Below are 25,896 nucleotides of genomic sequence, written 5' to 3' on the forward strand. Positions count from 1 at the left end.
ATATTCACGTCCAACGGGTATGTACCTGTGATTTAATTGTACATGGATTGTACGTGCATGTACGAAATAGCTTATCCGAACGCAAACCCCTCTTGCCCCTCTTTTGTAACTTTCACTCGCTCAAAATAAAGCTTCTATCGTCCTTTGGCTCATACTTTAGGTTAGGATAGGATATACCTAAGGTACCTACGAACACGGGAATTAATCTATAAATACCCCAAAAGTCATCAAGAAGCAATATTCTCTTTTTCTCAAGACTTATAATCTTCCCTAATAGACACAATGTCCCGCCACCAAGCGTATCGTAATTACGACTACGAGAATGACCTCGACGAATATGAAGGAGACGAATTTGGAGATGAGGAAGAGGAATTAAGCTCGGAGGATCAAGGTACATGATTTACACATATCCTATGCAATCTATGCCTGCTAATAGACCAATGAAGCACAAATGAACGTCGGTACTGCCCAAGTTCGAACCGCTCTCGGTGTCGAATCATCCAAGGTTACCACCAAGCAAATCCAAGATGCGCTATGGCATTACTATTACGATGTCGATAAATCTGTGACTTATTTAATGACTAAATATGTCGCGCCTTCAACCAAAAAGAAAGGAGGAGGTAGGTAACCTATTTTCTTATTCTACCTTTTTCCTACCAAGCCACCCAACATAGCACCTGTGCGAAGGTCTCGACCGTAGGGCAGCAGCATTTCATGACCCCAGGTGCGTCTCAGTGTGAATATACCGGAAATCCAGCTTGATCGTTTGGCTAACACCGAAGCTGGGGTTGGTGAAGGTGAAGCACATGCACAGCACGTCTCATTTGCCGGCTTCTTTAGCGACATGCCGTGGTTAAATATCCCAAAGGACCGAGAAACTACATTCATCGTACCATCACAGCCCCGAAGCGGACTGCTAGGGGGTGCTAGCACAGACGGCAAGGTTTCTAAACTCCAAGCACTCGCTGCTGCTCGCAAGAAGAAAGCAGAAGATAGGAAATTGGACGAGAAACAACTACAAGATGCAACACAGAAATTAAGCAACCTCTCTACCACTCCGACGCAACCTGAATCTAGTAAAGAGAATGCGCGGCCGACCGCAACAACGCCGAGAGGAACTACTGGGTTTAGAAGCGCTAGTATAGCCAGTATATCCCAACGGACAGAATCTAAAAGCCCAAATGTTGTGGAGGACGAGGTTCAAGGCCAGCCAGAAAAAAATAGTACCGGGCCAACCAACCCACCGGCATTTGCGAACCCTTTACAACCAGCCGTGTCATTTGAGGCTGCTGCGCCGTCTCCCTTCGCTCAGGCCCTTCTCGGCTCCATTAATGGTTCTATCAATTCCGTGCCGAGAACTTACCCGTTTCCTTATATCAATTTGACTTCATCAGTAACTGACGCATTCTCAGCGCCAAGCCCAGATGATGTAGTCTTGGCAGCACAGTCCCAAGGTTCGCTCTTAGCGAAGAAGGTCGTTAAGTAAGAATACTAATACTTTGGGATCAGCAAGCAGTAAAAAGATTGCTGCTACTACGACTAAGAAGAAGGCCAGCGCGAGAGGAAAAGTCGAAGAGGTTACGGACGGTGTGAAAGGCCTTAATATCCCTGAAACGCCATTGCCCAAGAGCAAGAATGTTGACGTGCTTAAGGAATTTGAGAAGGCCAAGAGGAAGAAGAACGCAAGCTTCGTAGTTGTTGGTAAGTATTACAAATAAGTCTTAGTGCGTCGGTACTCATACTAATTTGACAAGGCCATGTGGACGCTGGTAAAAGTACTCTAATGGGGCGCCTGTTGCTGGACCTCAATGTCGTCGACCAGAGAACGATACAGAAATATCGCAAAGAAGCCGAAAGTATAGGGAAATCTTCGTTTGCACTTGCGTGGGTGCTAGACCAACGATCGGAGGAGCGATCGAGAGGCGTAACTATTGACATCGCAACAAATAAATTCGAGACGGAAAACACATCGTTTACGATTCTAGATGCGCCTGGACATCGAGATTTTATCCCCAACATGATCGCCGGCGCGAGTCAAGCAGACTTTGCGATCTTAGTAGTGGACGCAACAACCGGCGCATTTGAAGCTGGGCTCAAGGGACAGACAAGGGAGCATTCTCTTCTCCTGCGCAGCATGGGTGTCTCTCGAGTGATTGTCGCAATTAATAAGCTGGACACGGTTGGGTGGTCTCAAGAACGGTTCGATGAAATTTCGCAACAAGTATCCGGCTTCCTCTCGGCAACAGGGTTCCAGCTCAAAAATGTTAGCTTTGTCCCCGTGTCGGGCTTACATGGAGACAACATAGTAAAAAGGGCCACAGACGCAGCAGCCAACTGGTATTGTGGGAAAACGCTCGTCGAGGAATTGGAGAGCTCAGAGCCAATGGCCCGAGCATTGGACAAGCCTCTACGCTTAACTATTTCCGAAGTTTACCGTACAGCACAGAGCCCGCTTACAATATCCGGGAGGATAGATGCAGGCTCGGTGCAGGTGGGCGATGCACTAATGGTTCAGCCAAGCGGCGAGAAAGCTTACGTCAAGTCTTTGGAACTTGATCGTGAGCCAGTGGACTGGGCCGTGGCGGGACAGAATGTCGTTATTCACCTCAGCAATATCGAACCGATCCACGTACGCGTTGGAGACATTATCTGTGATACGAAACAGCCAATCGATTGTATCGACACATTCACAGTCAAGGTACTAGCGTTCGACATCCTGATGCCGATGCAGGTGGACGTGCACAGGGGCCGTTTACACGCCGCGGGTCAAATCCTAGAGATACCAGCCTTGCTCGACAAAACTAAAGGCACCGTTCTGAAAAAGAAACCCAAGATCGTAAAGCCAGCAAGCGTGGCGAGAGTGGTAGTTAAGATGGGAACTAAGGTACCGCTTGAAGCAGGCCAGCGTGTTGTGTTGAGAAGTGGAGGCGAGACAGTTGCCGCCGGGTTATTAGAATGAGAGTACGACGTGCCCTACGGTTACGAGTCGTGGTGGGTAAAATATACCAAGCTCATGACGCCGGCTACGATACTGTAGACAGCTTTATCAGGTTTATCTTGTGGGATAAGTGGCGGATATAGCGAGCAGTCGATGTATACCTAACTTGGAGCTCATACTTGGGATTCGTAGTAGAAGACGTAAGCTACTTATACATAGATACTAGTATGTATAATGCAGTGCCACGTTTGAGGCTCTAAATACCAGCACAAGGCTGCACTTTATATAGATGAAGGATTATGTATCTCGCTAAAAATGGTCTCTGAATAGGTACCTAGATATCAAGTACGTATAGCAATTCGATAAGATGAAGTGGACAGATGTCTTATTGACAGATATGGAGTTTACTACACTGTCATAGCGCTGTGACCAACTATAAGGCTAGCAGGGATGCCCCGCATTAGGCGGGGCTGGGGCTCTAAAACAGAGTTGGGTCTAGTTGGGACAATCTGGCTTCTGCGCCAGAGAGGCGAAGAAGGTTCCAGTGACTGCTAAAGTATCTAGGTACCTACATCTTTTAACTTCTTCTGAGACCCACCCATCTATACCCTTAGGCGCTGGATCGCCGGTACTTGGGAGGTACCTATGCACTTACAGCTTTAGCAGATAGGAAAGGCTAATTTCCACACTGGCGCAGGTAGCTAGATGTAGCTAGATGTAGCTAAATGGGGTCATGCAACAAAAAGAGCATCTGCGTGACCCACACTTTATTGCAATGTGTTCTCTTGCAAGCTGGCAACATCAACTTAATCATTTTCTTCTACCCATATAAGAATTTCACAGACACACCATTGTGCGTCGACAAATTCTTCTTCTTTTATTCTCTTCATACTTCACTAGTTTCTAGTGTCATACCAACCGAGCAGGAGAGGTTGAAAGGCACTTCAGCTTCAGTGTTGAATTCTCTTTTCCCTTTTCTGTATCCTAATTTCTACTTCTATTTCTATCCATCTAAGACCTTACTACGCCGCTTTGTTGCCATTCTATCTGCGACAAACACCCTCCCACCATGGCTCGCTCTCAGAGCTACTGGGCTATTGCCTTTGGCATGATAGCCTGGAGCCTTCTTCTCTTTAGCCCTCTGGCATTCGTCGGAACTGCGAGAGCAGACGACGTTGCTGACTATGGCACTGTTATCGGTATTGTAAGTTTCTTCACCCTTCCTAGTCTTGCAATCTCATTCCGCCGCTTCTTACTAATAATCTTTTCCTGCAGGATTTGGGAACCACATACTCTTGCGTCGGTGTGATGCAACAGGGCAAGGTTGAAATTCTCGTCAACGACCAAGGAAACCGAATTACCCCCTCATACGTTGCCTTCACTGAAGAAGAGCGACTGGTAGGAGATGCTGCCAAACAACAGGCAGCTTCCAACCCCAGGAATACTATATACGATGTTAAGTAAGTTGAATCCTATTTTAATGTAAAAGACGACGTTGACTAATTGCCACTCCTACTCTAGACGATTCATTGGCCGAAAGTGGAGCGAGAAAGAAGTCCAAAATGACATCAAGCACTTCCCTTACAAGGTGGTTGAGCAGGATGGCAAACCCGTTGTCCAAGTCGATTTCCAGGGCGCCAAGAGGACGTTCACCCCCGAAGAAATATCTGCCGTCATTCTAGGCAAGATGAAGGAGGTTGCCGAGTCCTACTTGGGCAAGAAGGTTACCCACGCCGTCGTTACTGTCCCTGCCTACTTCAATGACAACCAGAGACAAGCTACCAAGGACGCCGGTATCATCGCTGGTCTTAACGTTCTCCGAATTGTTAACGAGCCTACTGCTGCCGCTATCGCCTACGGTCTTGACAAGACTGGTGGCGAGCGTCACATCATCGTCTACGATCTTGGTGGTGGTACTTTCGATGTCTCCCTTCTGTCCATCGAAGATGGTGTGTTCGAGGTCTTGGCCACCGCTGGTGACACCCACTTGGGTGGTGAGGATTTCGACCAGAGGATCATCAACCACTGGGCCAAGAACTACAACAAGAAGAACTCGGTCGACATCACTAAGGACCCTAAGGCCATGGGTAAACTCAAGCGCGAAGCCGAAAAGGCCAAGCGAACCCTGTCTTCCCAAATGTCCACCCGTGTCGAAATCGAAGCCTTTTATGATGGCAAGGATTTCTCCGAGACCCTTACCCGAGCCAAGTTCGAGGAGCTCAACATCGACCTCTTTAAGCGAACTCTTAAGCCCGTTAAGCAGGTCCTGGATGACTCCAAGATCAAGAAGGACGAGATCGATGACATCGTTCTCGTTGGTGGTTCCACTCGTATCCCTAAGGTCCAGGCTCTTCTCGAGGAGTTCTTTAACGGCAGGAAGGCCAGCAAGGGTATCAACCCCGATGAGGCTGTTGCTTTCGGCGCAGCTGTTCAAGCCGGTGTTTTGTCCGGTGATGAGGGTGCTACCAATGTCGTCCTTATGGACGTGAACCCATTGACTCTCGGTATCGAGACTACTGGTGGTGTCATGACTAAGCTTATCCCCCGTAACACCCCCATCCCAACTCGTAAGAGCCAGATCTTCTCGACCGCTGCCGACAACCAGCCCGTCGTCTTGATCCAGGTCTTCGAAGGTGAACGATCCATGACCAAGGACAACAATCTGCTCGGCAAGTTCGAGCTTACCAACATTCCCCCGGCTCCCCGTGGTGTCCCTCAGATCGAAGTCTCCTTCGAGCTGGACGCCAATGGTATCCTGAAGGTGTCAGCTCATGACAAGGGAACCGGAAACACCGAGTCCGTTACCATCACCAACGATAAGGGTCGACTCAGCCAAGAAGAAATCGAGCGCATGGTCGCTGAGGCTGAGAAATTCGCCGAGGAGGACAAAGCTACCCGTGAGCGTATCGAGGCCAGAAACGGTCTGGAGAACTACGCCTTCAACTTGAAGAACCAGGTCAACGACGAGGATGGCCTCGGTGGTAAGATTGATGAGGAAGACAAGGAGACTGTAAGTTGAACCCTTTTGGTACCAGATATACCCATTTACTAATTTGCAACTAGATCCTCGATGCCGTTAAGGAGACGACTGACTGGCTCGACGAGAACGCCGCTACGGCGAGCGCCGAGGACTTCGAGGAGCAGAAGGAGAAGCTCTCGAACGTCGCCTACCCGATCACATCTAAGATTTACAGCAACGCGGGAGGTGCCGCGGGCGACGATGAGCCGTCACCACACGACGAGTTGTAATATGTTATTGATAGATAGATCTGTTTTCCATTAGCATACCCGGACGCACGAATAAAGAAAGTTAAATGAAATTTTTCTAATGCCATAATTTTATGGTATTGAGAATTAATAAGCACGATGAGGATGAAGCATATGTGTGGCTGGTGTTTTTTTGGTGACCGATGTGATTGCGATTTTTGATAGTCTAAATGATAAACTTTTGTTTTGACTGAGATCGAGTCGAATTATTCTCCTATCCACAGAAATATGTGATCCATACTGTATATGAACTCCATATTAAGACCAGAGGAAGGCGGTAATAACTAGGTAGAGAGAGATCCAGCTTCCTTTGAACGTTCTATTGTCTTCACATCATCAGTTCAATTAACGGGCGACTAGAGAAATCGATAGGTTAGGTACCTAACCTAACATATAAAGGGCGAGGCGACTGGACGGAATACTAGGGTTTAGTGATGGTGTAATAGATGGTGAATATGAGGTAAGTTAATAATATATATATATAAGAAAGAAACCGGCAATTACCGGTTTGTAGGATAAAAAGCCGAAGGATCCCTACGAAGAAGAAAGTTTCGACTTAGTACTAGCCGCACGTTCTATATGGTATAACTAACTAACTGGCGTACGTCTTTGATATCATTTGCTATAAGTTTAGACTTGATTGAGAATATACGTTGCTACAATTCGCAGAATCCTGTAGGCGGAGTAATTTTAGGTAGACATAAGCGACAGCACCGTTTCAATGATCCGGGTGTCCTTACCTTTTAAAGATAGATATATTTACTAGTGACAATGCAGTTAAATCATCTAGGGCGAGAATAAAGTATTCTATCGTCCTCCACTCGTTATCCAGAATAATACAACGGTCTAGCTTTCAGTCTAGAAAAGGGGTATCCAACATAACGCTCGACTGACTGGTCTTAATCACCCAGCCTTAGCCACGTCGACGGTATTATCCTCGGCTTCCACCGGCAGTGATTCGATGCTCTCCCCTTTCTTCAAGCCAAGTTTTCTCGTATCCCAGCCCTTGCTCTCGAGGTACTCCCTAAACTTCGTGTCCTCTTTGGTAATGGTGTCCTGGTCGATGTTAGGGAGTAGGAGTGCAAGCGCCGCTGCAAAGATACATAAGCTGGAGCTGACGTAGAATTTGTACTGTGCCGATTTGGTTGCGTCGCCGTCTGGCGAATTTATATGTTTGAACACATATGTACCTACGAAAGCTCCGATCTTTCCAAGGGCAGCAGCGATACCGTAGTATTGCCCTCTTACACCCGTGGCGCAGGTTTTAGCAGCTAGTAGACCAATATTGTTTCCCGGCCCTAGCTCGCCAAGAGACAAGAAGATGCCGTATACTACTGCAAAGGCACCAACCACAGAAGGGTGAGATATCCTGCTGTAGCAACCAGCCATAATAAAACCCACAATGGCCTGTAGAACCTGACCTAAGATAAGGGTGTAGCGAGGGCCTAGACGGTCGCTAATTGGGGCTCCGAGCATAGTTCCCGGAATGTAGAACAAATTGATAACCGTGTTCCATCCGAATATAGTGGTTAGAACACCAGTATCTCCATAGATATTGGAGAGAATGGCACTCGAATAAATCGAGAACGAGTAGGCAGAGAACTAATAAGGTTAGGAGGAGACATATTAGCTGGGGGGGCAGGGGTAAGAAACTTACGTCGTATATGAACCAGATCAGACTGACGATGAGCAACCGAAACCCGTAATATCTAATCACTAGCATGTACGGAGTTTTGACACTAGAACGCGTATAATTAGCAAATTTCTATTTACATACTATGCTAGAGTCACTTCGTGTTGTAAGTTCTGTTCCATATGCTAGTTGTACGGGGTAACTAGAATAGATCTTCTGGGTTGGAAGGAAATAGTGAAGATGACAAGGGGAGACTTACTGCTTCATTGAGTTCCTTGAGAATTCCTCGGGTTCCTTAAGCTTAAGACGGAAGACAAAGAGAACTAGTGGGAAAGCTACGCCGATTCCCAAGCTTGTTCGCCATATTGTGCTGTAGTAAATATTATGGGCTGCAGCGGCAACGACGTATGGCACAAATGCCCCGAAGACGAAACCCCAGTCTATCATCGAGTTTGTGAACAAGATAAACCAGGTATTCCGAGTACCGCCCTTCAGCTCGCCGCTGGATTCGGCGCAACTTACGCTGCCGGCTGGATACTCGCCTACATTTATGCTTTAGTCCAGCACTAGTTACTTGATTTTTGGCCGTATTCTTACCTCCAATACCGATACCAACAAAGAACCGCCATGCAGTCAAGATATTGAACATACCCACGGGATCGCCATGGTAGTAAGAACCAGCAGCGAGAGCCGTGAATATAATCAGAATGATGGTCGATATAAGGAGAGAGTCTTTGCGCGACCACTTGTCGGACAGGTACCCGAAGAAAAGTTGACCGACCACCTGGAGAAATAAGCTTAAATCTAGACCAAACATCTTGGTGGGACTCGTACCGTTCCCGCGAACGCGATAGCTGGTACTACGCTAGCGGCATTGGAGTTCGTGTAGACGTCTTCGTATTCACGTTCCAGCACCGTGTTTACGGAGCCGATGACCTACGTAGCGCAAAGTAAGCCGATGGCCTATGCTTAGAGAATAAAGAGTGAGGAAGACTATGTAAGAGAGGTAGCGATGTATACATTATTGACGTAGCCGTCGGAAAAGAGACCAGCGCCGCAAGCCAGGACAGGCCAGATGACTTGCCAGAAGGGTTTCTGGTCGATAGGAGGTGTTGCATCGGTGGGAACCTCCGAGGATACTGCTTGTTCCTCTTCTTTCTCGCTGCGCCAAAACATTCTCTATAGCAACAACGGTCGAAATAGCGAGATGATTGTAATACGAGGGTAGGAAGGTAATTATTACGCGCAGTAGCACTAACGGATTAAAAGGATACTATCTTAGGATCTGGCGAAGAGGACTGACTACTTTGAAGCTGTCGCCAGATATCTCGGAGCTCGACGAGCACACGAGACAAGAGAGCGGAAGAGCAAATAAATAAGAGAGATACGGAATACATGATGTATGTACGATAAGAAAAATAAATAAAAAATACGTACCTACCTATACCCAAGATAGCACCTGCAAGAACAAGAGCTCTTGCCGGGTTACGCATCCTTGGCTTGATTGGGACGAGATAGCGTGCCTCCCCTTATTAACACCATTCGGCCTTCCCTATCCGTATAAGCCACGCCTGCAGTTTTTTTTGCAAGCTCTCGAATTTAAATCATATTTTCCACGAAGTACATGGTGGGTTTGTGAGAGGTAAGACACGCTTAACTCAAACAAGCTATTAACTAACTACCCGATTAAAAAACGCCAACTAACATTACGAAGGCTTTGATAAATATTCGCCTATGCGAGCTGGGTGTAAGTCGTAATCAGCCAATTAGACACCAAGGATCTACCCCGTGCCAAGTCTCCCTAGAGAGCTTATCTTTTCCGACTGAAAGCTTCATTCTTTTTTATTTTATTTTTGGCTCGGCCAGGCCTTGGCTGCAGTGGTCTTCTGCGAGATACGCGGAAATCATTCTCTAGTCGCCTGTCCTAGTTATACATTTTATTTTTTTATTTTTATGTTTTATATTTTTGCAGCTTCGCTTCCCTTTAGAGACTTCGGTGTGGTAGGACTCGAAAAGCAAACTTACGGACTACCCTAGTTAGTGTTGATATGGTTATCTCTTTACTGCCCTATGAAGTCATCAAGTTTCATAATTTCTAACCCTTAGAATAACGCACAAATACCTATGCATCGATATATGAACCTCGCATGTTGTAGCGAGACAACCCTACAGAAAATGTCCAGATGATATCGGTCACGCCGAACTTTCAAGACATACAGCAGCGCTACTTACTACTGTGCTATGATAGGAGGATTTACTCACCGTTAGCTTACCAGCTCCGTACCGGATACGTACCTGGTATATAAGATAAGCACCCGCGTCAGCCATGACAGGATGAAAAAGGTTCGAACCGAGTTACGTACATGCAGTGTGTAAGTCTGGGCATTGGCTGTACCAAAACCCCTTCATTCGGGACTTGATGTCATAAGTTGCATGTGATGGATTGATGTTCGAGTCTCCGAGCTGGACGATTAAAGATGAACTTTCATAAATATCGGAATTTTCAACCATTGATTACAATTAATATTACCATTTATTTTTTATCTCCTCAATTCGTCTTCTGTAAAAGAAAAGAGATAGAGAGAACATAGCGTTAAGCATAGGTAATTATAGTCATCACAAAGTGTTCCTTTGCAATAGTCTTGGTTTAGTAGCTCACTTCCCTACAAACTAACCTCATATGTAAGTATCAATCTTTACGAGATAAGACTAATACTCTACCATATCAGTAACTTCCAGCAATGCACGATAAACTCCAATTTCAACACATCAAACCTCATGTCAATCTTTCTAAAAAACTAGAGAAATACTTCCATCCAACTCGTATCAAAATTCTACCAGTTAACTCCCTACGTCGCAAACTCCTTTCTTCCTAGCTCGATATCTATCATCTAGGTTAGGAACCGGATTTGAAACTGCTATTTTTGTACACTGCGACTTCGCCCTCCTGCATCGAGTAGAATGCCTCAATGCTGCCACATATTGCCCAGATTCCCGGCATCAAAATGTTCCTCTCCCCGCCAAGACACTGGCTCCTACTCCTGGTCTCTCAGTGATCGTAGACCCCCCCCCCCCTCCTTACGCCGTCTTCTTCCACTGCGTGTAAACGCCAATCAAACTGCTCACCGTACCCGCCAGACCAACAAACCCATCATCGAATCCGACCCAGCCCAGCGCCGCCGTCGGCGCCGTAAGATCGCACAGATCCGAGATGAGCTGGATCCGACTAGCATTGCGTTCGCTATTCCCATTCGTTAGTCTCGATCCACTCGTTTCTTCGTAAACAGGTTAAAGCAAGAACAAAAAAAAAAAACACTTACATAGCAATCCTCTTGCTCTCCACCACCCCCTCGCCCTCCTTCTTATCAACCTTGGCCTCGCGCTCCCGCAGCTTGTACAGTGTATACGTCTGCGCAACAATACTGCACAAGATGCCAATCGCCCAGAACCGATACGCCTCTTTCTGGGCTCTCTTCGCGCCGGCCCACTTGCGCGCGCCCAGCGCATCCAAGACCGTAGCCGCGTCGAAGGTCAAGTATCCCGCATAGCCGAGCTGTCTACCCACCGCCGCGTACCGAAGCACCGGGTCTCCGGCCTGGGCTCCTCCCGCCTTTATAGCGTCGGCGGCTACGGCCGCGGCCCGGAAGTGCTCGACGTTTTTGCCGAGACGTAGGAGTTTGCGCGCCAGGCCGAGCTGTTTCTTGAGGGCTTCGTACGGCGCGATCTCGCCCCGCGTGCCGTTCGTGCGGTACAGGTACCACGCGTAGAAGCGCGCGAAGTACTGTACTGTGCGCAGGAGCTTGTCGCGGCCCGTGGTTGTCGCGACGAATTTTAGGTAGTGCGACACCGTGGGGTGGTAAATTACTGCGTCGGCAACCATTGTGACTTTTTTTTGGCGTGTGCTGTTAACACTATTGTATAGGTATCGAGGGAGAGGGGTGAGAAGGGAACGACGGTTGGTGATGGGTTGAACAATCAATCAATTGTATGTAGGATACCGGCTTGTAGTGATGTAACTAAGGTAGGTTTGCGAGAATCGCTCGTTCTGCGCTATATTTCGGGCTCGGCCGGTGCGGTAGTGGTAGTCGAGGTTCCCTTGTCTGTCTGTGTAGCCGGTGTGCCGGTGTAGATAGAAAGAAAAGGGTTTAAAGTTATGGCTTCTCGCAATGAATATAAAAGTTCTAAATCTCACTTTGCGGACGTTAGTCACGAATTCAATGCAGATTTTGGAGAAATGGACGGGACAATACCTATTAACGACTTCTATTACAGCCGGCGGTATGGGTAATAAGTAACGGAATAAAGCTGGGACATGAGAATGAATACCTAGGCAGTGGACCGAAGAAGCACATGCCGAGGTCCACTGAATCATACTACAGCTGCGCCGGCAATTTCGCCCTACGTTTTGCCGGACGTATGTAAATACCCAGATGGACACTTGATACCCCAGAGTTTAGTGTCCTTTCCGTATTTAGACCATGTTTGCAATTGGAATCTCTCATTGGTTACGGTTGCATCTAAAACGGAGTATCTTCAATTACAGTAAAGTCAACTTTATACTAACATGTGCTTGACCTATTAATTTATAATTTACTATACATACGTCAACTGCTAGCGGATCTCACGTCTAAAACGGTGAATGGCAACTTCATCTCAACTACCGTTTCATTCAACATCATCTATCGATAGCAGTTGGGTGTCTACTCCTTCTCCAAGACATTGGGTATGAACTGATTCTGAAGTTACGAACTACTCTTGAAAGTATTTTCTTTAAACATCATCTACACAATCTTATTTTCAGGCATATTCGTCTAGTAATTCTATTTCTTTTTATTAAGAGTAATCTCGTGACGATGTATCCGGTCAAGTCGCCCTCGGTCTATATCGAATTACGCAACCCTGAAATCGATCTCACCCTTTAGTATATGATCTAGCATATAAACGAGGACCTTATAACACCCTATACATGTACCTATATATAGGTAGCTGTATAGTAACTTAGCATCTCCGCATCATCGTGATAAAGACTGACCACAATGCAAATCACAGACGGAAAGTTTGGTGTAGGTCGGTATGGCATTTACGATCCTCAGTGAGGTAGGCTTGTGAGAAGGTTTTCTTACTTTCCCGACCTAGAAATTCCTCTCTATGAGATGCTACGGTGTCCGTGAGAACCTCCAACCATTACCATAAGCGCCTAGTCGCAATAGGCGGACGGTAGAAAAAAAAAAGTAAACCAGCTAATAAGTGCAGCCTACCTTTACTCGGAGCCATAGTCGGCGGGCTTTGCGCATTCCATGTTAAACGAGAGACGATTAAAACTGAGCTTCGAGGCCCAGGTCCAAAGAATTCCCCCAAACAGGAAATGCGTCAACTGTATCGTCGTAGCCGCGAAGGATTCGTCTAATGGTAAAATGCGGCCTGTCACACTCGTCCTCGGTGTCCTGGCAGACTGTCTCCGCAGTAATAACCCTACGCAGTCGGTGCGGTCCTCGACGATCGGAATATAAAACGTCGATCTTGTCGAGCCCCGGGACTGCTCAGTCATACTGAAACAAGACGCTGATGGATTCACCGTGGTGGATGCGACGAATGGCCTCGGCAAATATAGGTGCCACGTCTAGTACTTCGAGCTTAGGGCATAGCCTCTTGTGCTCGTCCTGAGGAACCGAGTTGGTCACGATCGCCTTGTCAATGGCTGAAGCATTGATGCGCGCGATGGCGTCACCACTGAATACACCGTGGGTGAGGAGCGCGTAGACAGCCGTGGCTCCCTCCTTGCGCACGAGCTTTGCAGCACGTGTGATAGTGTTGGCGGTATCGGCCAAATCATCAACCAGTATACAAACCCGGTTGGCAACATTACCCACGAGCATCATTGTCGCATTTTGTCGATCTGTGATCCGCGTCGGCCGTCGTTCCTAGTCACCGAGTGAGTTTGAAGACGTGTACCGAACACATTCACCTTACCTTATGGATGAGGGCAAAGTCCATGCCCAAGCTATCAGCGATGGCAGTGGCTCTTTTCGCGCCACCGGCATCCGGACTCACGATCACGGCTTCCTTATAGTCGGGAATATTCTGCTGGATATATCGCTTCAGCAGGGGTCGACCGTACAAATTGTCCATGGGAATGTCGAAAAAGCCCTGGTATTGAGGATCATGAAGATCCAGAGCAACAACGCTACAATTTAAGTTAGCTGACATCCAAACAATAAAACTACCTAGTGGAAAGGCAGTTACGGGGGTTTCAAGACAGAAGACCCCAAGCAACAATAGCATATCCACTTTCGAGCTAAGGAGACACATACTGGTCCGCACCGGCACAGGTCAACAGATCTGCCACCAGAGTTCCAGCCTGCGCAACCCATCTTTTATACCCAGGCTTGGCCTGAAAGGTAGAAATAAGTGCGGGGTTCTCATAGTCGTGGGTAGTGTAGCTTCCTGTACGCGAATGCGTGAGGTAGTTCTGAGCCGAAGGGATGTCTCCTCCATTCGTGTTCCCATTACCGTTAAAATAGTTCTCACTATTAGTACGAGGTAGACCATTCGGGATGCCGTTAGAAAGGGAAGTTTTGCTCATAACCCTAGCAAGGTCGGTCTCCTTGCCAAAACTGGCGCTCTTGATGATTCCAGGTGCAGGCGTGGCTGGGACGCTCTCGAATGTATACTTGTCCTTGGGGACTTCAGTTGGAGGTCTCGACAGAGGTGCCCCAACTTTATTATAGGGCAGGTCGGGTTGTCGAGAGTAGGGAAATAATGGAAGCACAGCTGTGACGCGCTTTGCCGAGCCCGTTTTACAGGCAGATATCACTATTTTACTCTAGTTAGTTTCGACATATATGAGGACTCGGGGTTGAGCTATGGTGCGTACTGATGCAGAGCTCTATTAGGTGGTCATTCACGGAACCACCTCCAGACTGGATGATGAAAACATCCTTGCCTCTCACAGAGTCCTGAATCTCGCAGCGAGTCTCGCCGACAGAAAATTTGCTCAATATACGATTCCCGGGAGGGATTCCAAGCATATTGCACACAGACTCCGAGAGGGCTGGGTGCGAGTTCCCGGAGAGGATGACAATGTTTCTAACCATCTTGGTGATCTAATACGGGAAGAAAAGGCGGTGTCGAGAAAAGAAGGATGACCTTGGATAAAAATATATGACCGGTTTATAGAGGAGGGTTCAAGGGTGTTATAGGTCGCGTCGTATGCAGTGCCTGCCGTACTCGAGGATGGGTTCAAGGTTTACCGCTGCAGAGCGATCCTGTTTTGGTCCGATTGCGGTGGTAGTCCTATGTATAAAGGCGGCACTGTGGTCGAGCTTCAGATCTTGACAGGAGACGAAGAGGTCACAAAAAGTCCACAGGATCGAAGAAGGAAAGCGAGACAAGACCGGGTCTCAAGCTGAAGGGACGGTGAAAAAGTTGGTAAAGGAGATCCTGAAACCTCAGAGAAGATCCATGGTGAAGATTGTAATAACGAGTTTTAGATGGAACTGTGCGCAATCGTACTTGTTGAAAGTTTGGTTACAGCTGCATAACAGGAGAAGAAAGATTGGAGGGATGATTTTCCTTGAATCCAATTGACCGCGGGGCTCACCACCTGCAACGAAAAAAAAAAATTCTGCCGGGTTACGCAAACGGAGCTCAGTGATGTTAGTGGACAATTGTGGGTACTATTTCGGTGGCAATCACTGCGAGCTACTCGTGCCACGCCCCACTTAATTTTGGTTTCGCAAGCGAGTACCAGTCTTAACTGGTGCTTACCACTATTATCCACACATCACTATTATCCCCATTATCATTATAAAAATTCATTTAACCTTCATTTTTAAGGTTATATAATTCGAAAAAAAGATTTTAAATATATTAAAATTTAAATAATATAATAAAAAATTAAAACAATTATAATTATAATATTTATATTATATTATATATTATTTTTTAAATTTTTTATATAATTTTTTATATATAAATATATTTTAAAAAGAGCAACACTAAATCGGCAGTGGGGGGCGTAATATATCGGCAGTAGCCACAGTCAAAGTGGGGCAAACCACAGGTACGTACCCCACCATACAATTTTTCTAGTATCTTTTTGTACCTCATGTTCATTCTTCTTGTACATGCACTACAATTCTTATACAACACCTTTCGACCAGATGCGCGCCCTCCTATTGGCTAAATCCCACCCTTATCCTTATCCTTATCCTTATCTTTATCCTTATCCTTGCACCACATCTCTAATGCAGCCTCATATTACACAAATTGAATTTAATCAATTCAACAACGATGCAAGGCCTTTATGTCCTTATTCGATGCAAGATTCTATTGCTTTTATTCGGTCGCATGCATCGGCTAAAGACTATACGGTCGCATGCAGTCATTTCGAGGCAAAATGGTTGAAAATAAGGTCTTTTTGAATAATATAAGGTTAAGTAGGTGGCCAATCTAGGTGGCCAATCAGATAGCCGTGTTGTACGAGGCTATTGGATTAGATAATGAGGCTGGCCAGTATATTTTAAGAAATTGGGGATTGCGCGGGGTTGGCATGAAAGATACATGCGCTGCTAGGTAAATTTGTATGGGAAGTACATGTAGTTACAATGCGATTGTCGCGTGACTCCCAATTGTGGCTAGATAATGTGGCTACTGCCGATATATTACGCCCCCCACTGCCGATTTAGTGTTGCTCTTTAAAAAATATAAATAAAATTAATTAAAATATAAAATATTTTTTTTATTTTTTATTAATTATATATATATAAGTTTTATTGATTTAATTTATAAAATATTACGTAATTAAATTATTATAAAACTTTTTAAAATTTAATACTTTTTAAAAATATATTTATATTATTTTTAATAAAATAAATAAAATACTTATAAAAATTTAAAACATATAATAAAATTATATAAAATTTAATTTAAATAATTATATTTTTTCCTTTTTATATATATAAGTGGTTAAAAAGTTATAATAAAAATTAAAAAATCTGGGGATAATTGTGGTGTGTGGATAATGGTGGTAAGCACCAGTTAAGACTGGTCATGCTTGCAGAACCAGAATTAAGTGGGGCGTGGCACGAGTAGTCAGTACTACCTTATGTACATATGTACATACCCATTTACGACCTGCTGCAACCTGCTGCTACGTGCTGCAACTCCACTTATAACCACTAAGGTTCAGGCTTGTCAGCCGCCGTCCCAGAAAACCCCTCGGCTGTGTTTCATAGCGTAGGTCTACATACAATGGGGCGTTACCGCTAATGTTCTTTATTTGGGGAGTAGCCGTTATTGGCCGAACACCTCCTAGATTTGCCGACTTCATGCCAGGATGTACCATATTTGCTTCCGTTCTACCTTGGTAGTTCAGCCTAGTGTAGTCTGCTTCAGACAACCTTGCGAACTAACCCGTCGTCATTGAAGCTAATATCGCAAAATGCAAGTGCTTATGTATGTACCTGACATTCATATCAAATTCTTCAATGTTCACATTAGCGAGAATCCAATGAGACATTCCCTATTTGTAACTTTTGAATACCTCTTATAGTCGATTCTTGAGTTTGCATCATTTCAATATTAAGATGGTCACACTACCTAGGTACCTTTCATCCGATCTCACCGCCAAGAAGTCGAGGCCATCAGATCTAATTACCTAAGTCAGATGGCCAGATTTGAAGCCACAGCATCAATCACATGAGGCTGAGGCACGTACCTTTTTGTTTACATTCAATCAATCTTTCACTATCTGTTATTTTATTATTTATGCTAGAAAGAAATTTATAGCATCTAGATTTGAGTTGATGGTATTTAATAATTAACTAAGCTGTACTTTCTTGTAATACTTAGTTACACAAATCTGCTTTTTACCTTTTAGTCTTTGCCATGCCTGAGATTGCCGAAGGTAAGACTGGAAGCTTATAAGCGTTACATTGTATACCCAACCCGGACGCGTGTATTATATTAACAGTGTAAAGTCGCTCGCGTCGTCCATTTCCTACGCATACATTTAACTGGTAAGACCATCAGTAAGGCGATAGCTCCAGACGATAGCAATGTATTTGGGAAAGTTGGGACGAGCGGTCCTGCATTTGAAAAGGCCCTCGCGGGGAAGAAGGTCGTAGAAGTCGGGAGTCAGGGGAAGTATTTTTGGATGGTATTGTCTAAACCGCCACACCCGGTTATGCATTTAGGTAAGTCAAAATAACTACTTCATATATTAGATTTCATATTAATGCTTAGGTACCTATTTAATAGGAATGTCCGGCTGGGTTCAGATTAGGGGTATACAAACAGGATATACGCGCTACATCGAGAGGACAAAAAACGACAAAGAGCAATGGCCCCCCAAATACTGGAAGTTCCAGCTTGAGACAGACAGCGATCCCAAAGTAGAAGTCGCCTTCACCGACTTCCGCCGCTTCGGCCGCATCCGTCTTGTAGATTGTCCCGGGGAGGAAATTCGAAAACATTCGCCTCTAGTAGAGAACGGGCCAGATCCGGTTCTCGACAAAGACGTGTTTACCGAGGACTTCTTGCGGCAGAAGATGAAGCGTAGACACGTCCCCATCAAAGCCCTGCTACTGGACCAAGCCACGATTAGCGGGATAGGCAATTGGGTCGGTGATGAAATCATGTACCAAGCCAAACTTCATCCGGAGCAGTACTGCGACGACTTCGACGACGCGGATATTAGCACATTATACAAGGCTATCAAGTACGTGTGCGAGACCGCGGTGGAGAAATTAGGAGACTCGGATGAGTTCCCGGAAGACTGGCTGTTTAAGCACCGCTGGGGCAAGGGGAAGAAAGACTCGGCTACTACTCTGCCGAACGGCGACAAGATTATCCATATCACGGTTGGCGGACGGACAACTTGTGTGGTTCCCAGCGTGCAGAAGAAGAGGGGGCGCACTACTATCAACAATGTCAAGGAGGAATCTGTAGAGGTGGAAGTGGACGATGGGACAGAAAGCCGTTTCTTTAAGGAGAAGGGGAAGGGGAAGGGTAAAGGCAAGAAGCAAGTAAAGAGTAAAGTAGAGGTAGAGGCAGAGGCAGAGGAAGAAGAGCGTCCAAGCAAGAAGGCTAGGACTACAAAGGCAAAGTCGGCTGCACAGGTTAAGAAAGAGGAAGAGGAAAACGAAGACGAGAAAGAAGAGGGGTATGAAGAAGAAAAGCCCGCCCCAAAGGCGTCCCGGAAGTCGAACAAGCAGAAGAAGCAAGAAGCAAAACCAGTTAAACCCGAGCTCGAGCTTGGGAGAAGGCGATCGAGTAGACTCAGTCGTGTAGTGGCCTGACCTAAAAGTTAAAAGGCTGGTGTTACGTTTATCGTGTATAATAACTGATATGAGTATACGGAATAGACACCACAGCCCCTCTACAGGCAGAGTATGTATGATTACAAACATCAATACACCGTGGGCATCTTCTTTTAAAGGTATAACTGAATCTAATTACCTAGGTACCTAGGTATTAAATTAGAACTTGATGGACATGAACTTCCATCTCAACTCCTAAATACATGCTATCACATCGCTGTTCCCACAACCAGATGCACCACCCAACGACCACATATAGTAACATTATAGTAACATAGGTATAAACCCACAGCCGAGTACAACAATAAGTACCTCTTAATTTTATTATTAATAATCATCATGCATTATGAGTATGCCCTTTGCAACATAACGCCTTGCAATAGATAGATATGTATGTTAGACATACCTGGGGGGTATCAGTATCAGCAGTACTGCTCCCCTATTCTTCCGCAGCTGCATCTAGCAAAGCCCATACTACTACTATTCCCTAGTAGTTAGTTAGTCCTGGCCCACAGCTCGCTGCTATTTCCCCCCTCTTACAACTCCTTCTCCTCGCGACGTCTTGTCACGTCTGTACGGCACGACTTGAACCCTACTCAATGCTCATGCGCATGAGTCCGTCATTCGTATCCACCATCCCCTGGAACCCCACTCGTCCCTTGCCATTAATCATCCTTCCTCCCCCATTTCCATTTCCATTGCCGTTCCCGCCAACACTCCCATTTTCGCTTGGCGTTCCCGTCCCCGACGTCTTATCCCTCTCCCTCTCGACGCCATGATTACTTCCCGGTCTGGACCCGGGCCCCCACGGTCCCCCGTCCCTCTGCAGCGGGCTCTGCGTCACTGGCGACCCGTGGACACTGTTCATGCCCGGGCTGACTGCTCTTCGCTTGAGTCCATGCGTGTCAAAGTAGTCATCATCGCGTCTCCTCTTGTTATTGATACGACGCGTGATCTCTGCTGCAGTTGGCGGTATGCCACCTCCTTGAAGCATGGATGGCGGGAGGAAAGACTGTTGTGGGGTATCCGATCTTTGGCCCTCGCTTCCGGATGCCGGGCCGGTATTTTGGCCTGAACCGAACAAGCCTGGACCCGCTGAGAGGGATGGTGAGTCCATATTTACGTCCTCGCTCATCCCGGATGATGACCCCCTAGGCATGAGGGATGAAGGCGGTGGCGTAACTCGCGTACCTGCGACGCTGCTTGTCTCGGAGAAGGTTTCCCAGAAGTTTTTGCCCTTCGAGTTCTTCAAGGCCTGTTGCTTGAAGCTGCTCGATAAGCCGGAGTCGGTCATCATATCGTCTTCCGGTATGTCGTCGAGAGAATCTTGTGCAGTCCCTAGGTTTGGAGAGGATTGAGCGGTAGACATGTTGGGGATATCAAGAGCCGGCTGTGGACCAGGTGGTACACGGGGCTCAAGGTCCATGTCGCTTTCGCGGACTTGGCGAATAACTTCCGCCTCCCGGCGAGTCTCCGAGTCCACTGGGGCGCTCTCCTCCATGAGGGCGGCACGAATACGCGCGAACCCCTTCGTCTTTGGCTGAGGGCGTGTTTAGCAGGCATAGTTTTAGTACAGGATAGATAGCAAGACTCACTAGTAGACTGCCCCGTCGTGTGACGGGTCGTTTAACAACGCCTCTCGTACCATCTCTAGATAGGGTATCGCTTGCGTCTATAGACTTGTCGTCGCTCTCGCTGCCTGAGATATGTAACTGGTTGGCAGCCCAGCTGATGCTTTCTCTTCGGTTGTGAGGAATAGAAGCGTCCCTAAGATCCTTGACGACGTTGTTAGGCGGCGACTTAGAGAAGGAGGGTGGAGCAGAAGGGCCGAAGCCTAGTCCAGCTAGACCGCGCAGTCTTTTCTTGGGATGTCTGCGCGGCCGTGTTCTGAAGCTCTGAAGACTATTGGCGGCTGGCGACGCCCCTGGCATCCACGGAACGACGTTGTTACCGGAGCCGAATGGTAGGTTCCTAAGCTGCTGGCTACCCTTAGAGACCTGCGGTGTGCTGAAGATAGCATCCTCCATTTCTTCATCCATAAGGTCGTCATCGCCAGAGCTAGAGGATGAATCGGACGCCAGGGGGTTTGTGCTGCCGACGGAGCTAGAAATATTCATGCGCTCTTGATTACCCATCATGGACCATAACGAAGTGGAGGGTTGTTCGTGACGATAATCGCCATTCCCGCGACCGGGAATATTCATGGCGCGTCCGCCGATAGTGGGTGATGAATCAGGAGAGGATTGTTCGGCAAGGGTGGAATGATGTAAGCTGGTGGCGGCTCTGGAAAAATCAAGGCCACGAGAGCGACGAGGTAGGATGTTGGTTGGTGAAGCATAGATCTGCGAATGATCAAGTTTAGGGGAAAGAGGGGCAAGTTTGACGTGGTTGGGTGTTTGAGCGGGCGAAACAGAATCGCACTGTGGCATTTGTATCGACAATCCGCGCATAGGAAATTCTGGTCGTCTAGGTGTGACTGGAGTAGTAGTAGTAGCAATAACAGCTGATGCTGATGCTGATGCCGATGTTGATGTTTCTTGGTTTCTATCCTTAACTAGAGAACTGTCTGTATCGTCTTTCGACGTGCGCCTTGATGCTTCGAGTATATGTGGAGATGGTGATAATTGTGTGCCTCCGCCATCAGATAAACTCCTTGGTTTCGAGAGCGGTGATCTTTCAATATTTCCAAATCCATGATTCCCCTGAGCGCCGTAAGCCTCACCCTCACCCTCACCCTTCATATCTTCGTCCATCACTGCTATCTCGTCATATCTATTTGTAGCCATTCGAGCCTCATTAGGTATGCGGCAGCTAGCGCTTACAGGAGTTCCGTTCGTTAGTTTCGGGCGTCAAAGGATCGTAACTCTCGCGCAGAGTATCGAACTAAACTGTCTTTTGCTGTCGTAGTGATGCATCGCTCATTCGAGATGTGTATGATAGAGAAATATGGGGAGGGGAGTTAAGAATGAGAGTGGAAATTGTGACGTCGCGTCATGTCACGGTAGACGCGGGCAGCGATCTCAAAGCTTATCGATAATAGAGTTGCACGAATCATTGCGACTGCCGAAATCTATTAACCGCCAATCAGCGGTTCCAATGCTAATACATATTTACTGGATGAAAAGTATATTCTATAAATAGATGCTTGCATTGCTGACTTCGATATACTACCTATGTATTCCGTACCTATCTTTGATCTATAAAAGCACTAGTGACTATTGCCTACAAAGAAACGAAGACCTACCATTAAGTACATAGGTAACTATTCCTAATTCATCTTACTGATTTGTTAGTTTCGGGCTTCATGTAACTGATAGGAACATCACAAATCATATGCCAAGTGTATACTAACTACTTAGACTCTACTACTTGTTACACAAGCTTAAACTAAGATAAGAGCCTAGAGCTAAGAACTAGACTTTCCATATGGTAATAATAACACGAGGGACTAAACGAATCCCTTTATTATCACATCTTTTACTAAACAATGTCTCACAAGTATACCATTAAACAATAAGCTAATATAATAAGACTACTCGACCATTCCAGCCTAGCTAAGCTCGAATCTAAGTGCGTCATACTGCAGGTATATCGTCCCCGGCAACAAAGCCGTCTCCGTATCCGTCGCATTAAACGGCAGACTCAATACAAGCTCATTCACGCCCTCCTTTAGTAACCCCGTCGAAAACTCAAACTTCTTACCAAAATTCTGGCAGACGACGCTGCTTCGCACTCCGCAGGACCCGCTACGGTACGACGGTATGATCCACGTCTCCACATCCCGGCCGTTTGCGGCAACGGTGTACGGTACATTGGAGTACTTCTCATTGGGAAGTATCGCCCACTTGTCATTCCCATTAGCCGTTTTCACGCCCGCGAGGTCGATCGTGAGTGTCGCCTTCTTGGCGTCGGCTAGTTGATCGCCGGTGAGATTGAACTGGACGGTCCAATTGTTCACGTTTTCGTAGTACGGCTGCGAGCGGAAGAAATTAGATTTGCCAGGGAAAACACTCCAGTGTATGTAGTTGAAATCTTCGGCCTCCTTGCTCTCCCCGATCTTGAACCGAACTCCGTCCGGGAAGTCGGTTGGGAAATCCCAGTTTGCCCAGTACACGCGGTATTGCTCGGGCTGCAGAGGCTTTGATGTGTCTGGTGCGTAGCCGTGCTTGTATTCGCCTGCTGACTTGTCCGGCGTACCGATTCGCCAGATTTCTTTCCCTGCGCTTTCGGGTTTCCATTGAAACTTGAACGGAGTGCTGCTCCCGGATTTTGAGACTTTGACGTCGTCCTGGATGAACCACCCAAAGATACCATCGGCGTATACAGTCAGCCTGTAAGTGCCTTCTTTCACTCTAGGGATCTCCACCACTCCAGTATCAGGATTTATATCCGCCCAGTACTGCAGACTAGACTGGTCGAAGACATTCAGTTGGAAATCTCGCTTGTTTTCGGCGAGAACAGCAAGGGGTCGCTTTGCGCCTACGGGCAATTCGATCGTCGCCTTGAACGTAGTTCGCTTAGATGTTGGCGCGTAGTTGGGTACGTACTGGGCAATGCTATCATAGAACTCGCTGTTCCATTCCGGATTTGCGTATTGCGCCGCGTCGGCTCTCAGTTCAGCGAGGGTTGTCTTCGGTCCACCCTTGTTGAAATGGTAATACTGCGGTCCCCAGGTGCGATCAAAGCCATGGGTGATGTTAGGAACCGGCGCGCCATGATGACCGGCCACCAAGTAGTTGTACTATTAAGATAAAAGTGTAAGCGTTATCTGTTTCATTGGGGTAGAATCGAAAAAGAGTTGGAAGTCTTACAACTATACCGTCTACAACTAGATCGGAGTGTAATGGACCCCCGTAATATGTCTCCCTCGTGTTGTGAACTAGCCAAGCACCATATGTATTTCCGTCAGAACTGGTCGATCCATCCGAATACTGTCCATGGACATCGTGATCACGCCAAACCTCAGCAAAGGTGTATTTCGTAAAGTAATCCGAGTATTGCTTTACATAGGGATCATTCGTCGAGTTGCCGAGGTAAGTCGTTGCGTCCTGGACCGTGATAGCTTTCCCATTGGCATCAGCCGAGGGAATCGGTGCCCAGTTGCCCTCGCTTCCGGAGAGGTGAGTCCATAACTTTGTGCTCGGCCTGAAGAGTGTGCGTAGCTCGCCAAGTCCTCGGAGGAAAGGCGTCTCTTGGTTGAAATAGGTGACTCGAGAGAACATATGCAGACCAGTTTCGCCTTCTCGCAGAAACCAGTACTGCTCCAATGTCTGGTTGGTGGACGCATATGTATCACTCATTACAACACCGCCATACGGTGTTCCGGTCGAGTCGGTACCCTTTATGAGCTTGAATCGAGCGGTGCCGCCCGGGGTCCAGAATCCGCTAGGAATACAGGAACAATCCAGATATGGCCCTCTCCCGCTACCCGCACCTATCAAGTCCTGTTCTCCCAGTGAGAGCTGAGAAACTGCCCCGTTACTTTTGCTCACGGCCACTGACAGGTCATCATTTCGTAGGAGATACTGGCTTGTAGTCTCTGTAGCCTCCAGAAGCGCCCTTACCCGAGAGGTTAGAATGGCGAAGGTCAACGCCTTCAGCGACACCATGTTAGCAATGAAAGATTTAACTCGGGGTGTATCTCACGCCAAATCGCGTGTCAGGACTGAGGGAAACATGTAAAATATAGTAGCAATAGTGCCATGTCACTCTACATAAATGTTCGGTCATCGTCACCAATTCTTGCGAGGTCTAGACTGCCTAAAAGACTGTACCTGCATCAACATAGATTTCTCGGTCTCTCTTGGACCGAAATAGTATCTCTGCGGAGAGATTATGAACTATTTTATACGTACGATTGTAGAATGCGGGGAATATTGGCTGCGCACCGTTACATAGTTGATTGAAATAGGTTAATTGCTATGGTTCTTGGTCCGCGGCCTCTTATGGGCCATGTACTTTTGGCAAAGTGCAAATGTCAAGTGGTCGCCAAGTCGTATTAGTTCGACCAACTTAAGTTGCGATAATTCCACATATTCAGAGTGAACAGACTTCTCAAAGAGAAGACGGCGAGAGAGACGCAGAAAGAAGCATGGTTATATTAAATCATAATGATACTTCTAGTCAAATAACTTGGAAAATTCATTTATATTGCTTCCAGGAGAGTTAATGTTTCTTTTAGCTAAAGTTTTGATCGCCCATTCGATTAACTAAGTAGATCGTATACTATTAGTCTACCTTTCTCAGTAGTTCCAGTCATGAGAAGAAAACATGTACTTACTTTTATCTATTTTCATAATATTTTATAATATTATGAAAATATTTTTTCTTTTTTTAGGATTTAATAAAAGTGGGAATAGCCTCTTATTCGCCTTAATCCTTGCACGCTGTCCCTAATTACAGGACTAATCCTTAATTAAAGCGCAACACCCTAAAGGGTGCGGTCGTCATCGTCGAGTATACGAAGACAGCACACGTAAGTTTAGCTCGGCAGTTAGTTAGTTATTTAATACTAGACCAATTTACTCTTTCTATTACCTAAACCTAGTAGCAATTACGTCTCCCACCGGCACTATCATGACCTGTATGGTTCAACTTGAAGAAACGGTCAACAAGGTCTAGTTTCAGCTTAAATAACCCACCGGTTATATACATACAAGCAGTGCTATAGTATCTTTCATATTACGTAGAAACTCCCACCGCCCCGCTCTTTATCGTTCGAGTGCAATTTATCCCAT

At 46.5% G+C, this 25,896-nt stretch overlaps 8 protein-coding genes across 8 annotated transcripts; 3 read left to right on the plus strand and 5 right to left on the minus strand.

The window, feature by feature from the left end:
- Positions 1 to 3: 3 nt before the first annotated feature.
- On the plus strand, positions 4 to 3,316 carry F4817DRAFT_331475 (P-loop containing nucleoside triphosphate hydrolase protein). Its single transcript, XM_049302515.1, has 5 exons — positions 4 to 391; positions 447 to 620; positions 798 to 1,454; positions 1,510 to 1,701; positions 1,755 to 3,316. Exons 1-5 carry the CDS (start codon positions 283 to 285, stop codon positions 2,957 to 2,959), a joined length of 2,337 nt encoding a protein of 778 aa, XP_049161108.1. The 5' UTR covers positions 4 to 282; the 3' UTR covers positions 2,960 to 3,316.
- Positions 3,317 to 3,739: 423 nt separating this feature from the next.
- Positions 3,740 to 6,665, plus strand: F4817DRAFT_331478 (78 KDA glucose-regulated protein-like protein precursor). The gene is made up of 4 exons (XM_049302516.1): positions 3,740 to 4,142; positions 4,214 to 4,398; positions 4,460 to 5,948; positions 6,002 to 6,665. Exons 1-4 carry the CDS (start codon positions 4,008 to 4,010, stop codon positions 6,185 to 6,187), a joined length of 1,995 nt encoding a protein of 664 aa, XP_049161109.1. The 5' UTR covers positions 3,740 to 4,007; the 3' UTR covers positions 6,188 to 6,665.
- A 107-nt stretch (positions 6,666 to 6,772) lies between these two features.
- On the minus strand, positions 6,773 to 9,202 carry F4817DRAFT_331479 (MFS general substrate transporter). The gene is made up of 6 exons (XM_049302517.1): positions 8,859 to 9,202; positions 8,673 to 8,774; positions 8,436 to 8,622; positions 8,098 to 8,380; positions 7,863 to 7,944; positions 6,773 to 7,807 (listed from the first exon to the last, which is right to left on the minus strand). The coding sequence occupies exons 1-6, from the start codon at positions 9,012 to 9,014 to the stop codon at positions 7,109 to 7,111; spliced, it is 1,509 nt and encodes a 502-aa protein (XP_049161110.1). The 5' UTR covers positions 9,015 to 9,202; the 3' UTR covers positions 6,773 to 7,108.
- A 1,143-nt stretch (positions 9,203 to 10,345) lies between these two features.
- Positions 10,346 to 12,261, minus strand: F4817DRAFT_331484 (peroxisomal biogenesis factor 11). Its single transcript, XM_049302518.1, has 3 exons — positions 12,089 to 12,261; positions 11,159 to 12,029; positions 10,346 to 11,079 (listed from the first exon to the last, which is right to left on the minus strand). Exons 2-3 carry the CDS (start codon positions 11,716 to 11,718, stop codon positions 10,917 to 10,919), a joined length of 723 nt encoding a protein of 240 aa, XP_049161111.1. The 5' UTR covers positions 11,719 to 12,029; positions 12,089 to 12,261; the 3' UTR covers positions 10,346 to 10,916.
- Positions 12,262 to 13,378: 1,117 nt separating this feature from the next.
- On the minus strand, positions 13,379 to 14,932 carry F4817DRAFT_313927 (phosphoribosyl pyrophosphokinase; the record flags this gene model as incomplete). The annotated part of the gene is made up of 4 exons (XM_049300324.1): positions 13,379 to 13,759; positions 13,809 to 14,022; positions 14,150 to 14,651; positions 14,713 to 14,932. 4 exons carry the CDS (start codon positions 14,930 to 14,932, stop codon positions 13,379 to 13,381), a joined length of 1,317 nt encoding a protein of 438 aa, XP_049161112.1.
- A 2,315-nt stretch (positions 14,933 to 17,247) lies between these two features.
- F4817DRAFT_331490 (Formamidopyrimidine-DNA glycosylase N-terminal domain-containing protein) lies at positions 17,248 to 19,281 on the plus strand. Its single transcript, XM_049302519.1, has 3 exons — positions 17,248 to 17,745; positions 17,819 to 18,034; positions 18,099 to 19,281. The coding sequence occupies exons 1-3, from the start codon at positions 17,727 to 17,729 to the stop codon at positions 19,136 to 19,138; spliced, it is 1,275 nt and encodes a 424-aa protein (XP_049161113.1). The 5' UTR covers positions 17,248 to 17,726; the 3' UTR covers positions 19,139 to 19,281.
- Positions 19,282 to 19,444: 163 nt separating this feature from the next.
- Positions 19,445 to 22,161, minus strand: F4817DRAFT_34985 (uncharacterized protein). The gene is made up of 2 exons (XM_049304882.1): positions 20,755 to 22,161; positions 19,445 to 20,699 (listed from the first exon to the last, which is right to left on the minus strand). Exons 1-2 carry the CDS (start codon positions 21,943 to 21,945, stop codon positions 19,752 to 19,754), a joined length of 2,139 nt encoding a protein of 712 aa, XP_049161114.1. The 5' UTR covers positions 21,946 to 22,161; the 3' UTR covers positions 19,445 to 19,751.
- A 333-nt stretch (positions 22,162 to 22,494) lies between these two features.
- Positions 22,495 to 24,976, minus strand: F4817DRAFT_331492 (polysaccharide lyase family 4 protein; the record flags this gene model as incomplete). Its single annotated transcript, XM_049302520.1, has 2 exons — positions 23,971 to 24,976; positions 22,495 to 23,900 (listed from the first exon to the last, which is right to left on the minus strand). Coding segments are annotated over exons 1-2 (1,985 nt in total), but the record flags the coding sequence as incomplete, so codon positions are not given.
- Positions 24,977 to 25,896: the final 920 nt, after the last annotated feature.

This window comes from Daldinia loculata (genome assembly GCF_022478755.1).
Source record: "Daldinia loculata strain CBS 113971 unplaced genomic scaffold F4817scaffold_12, whole genome shotgun sequence".
Classification (NCBI taxonomy): Eukaryota; Fungi; Ascomycota; class Sordariomycetes; order Xylariales; family Hypoxylaceae; genus Daldinia; species Daldinia loculata.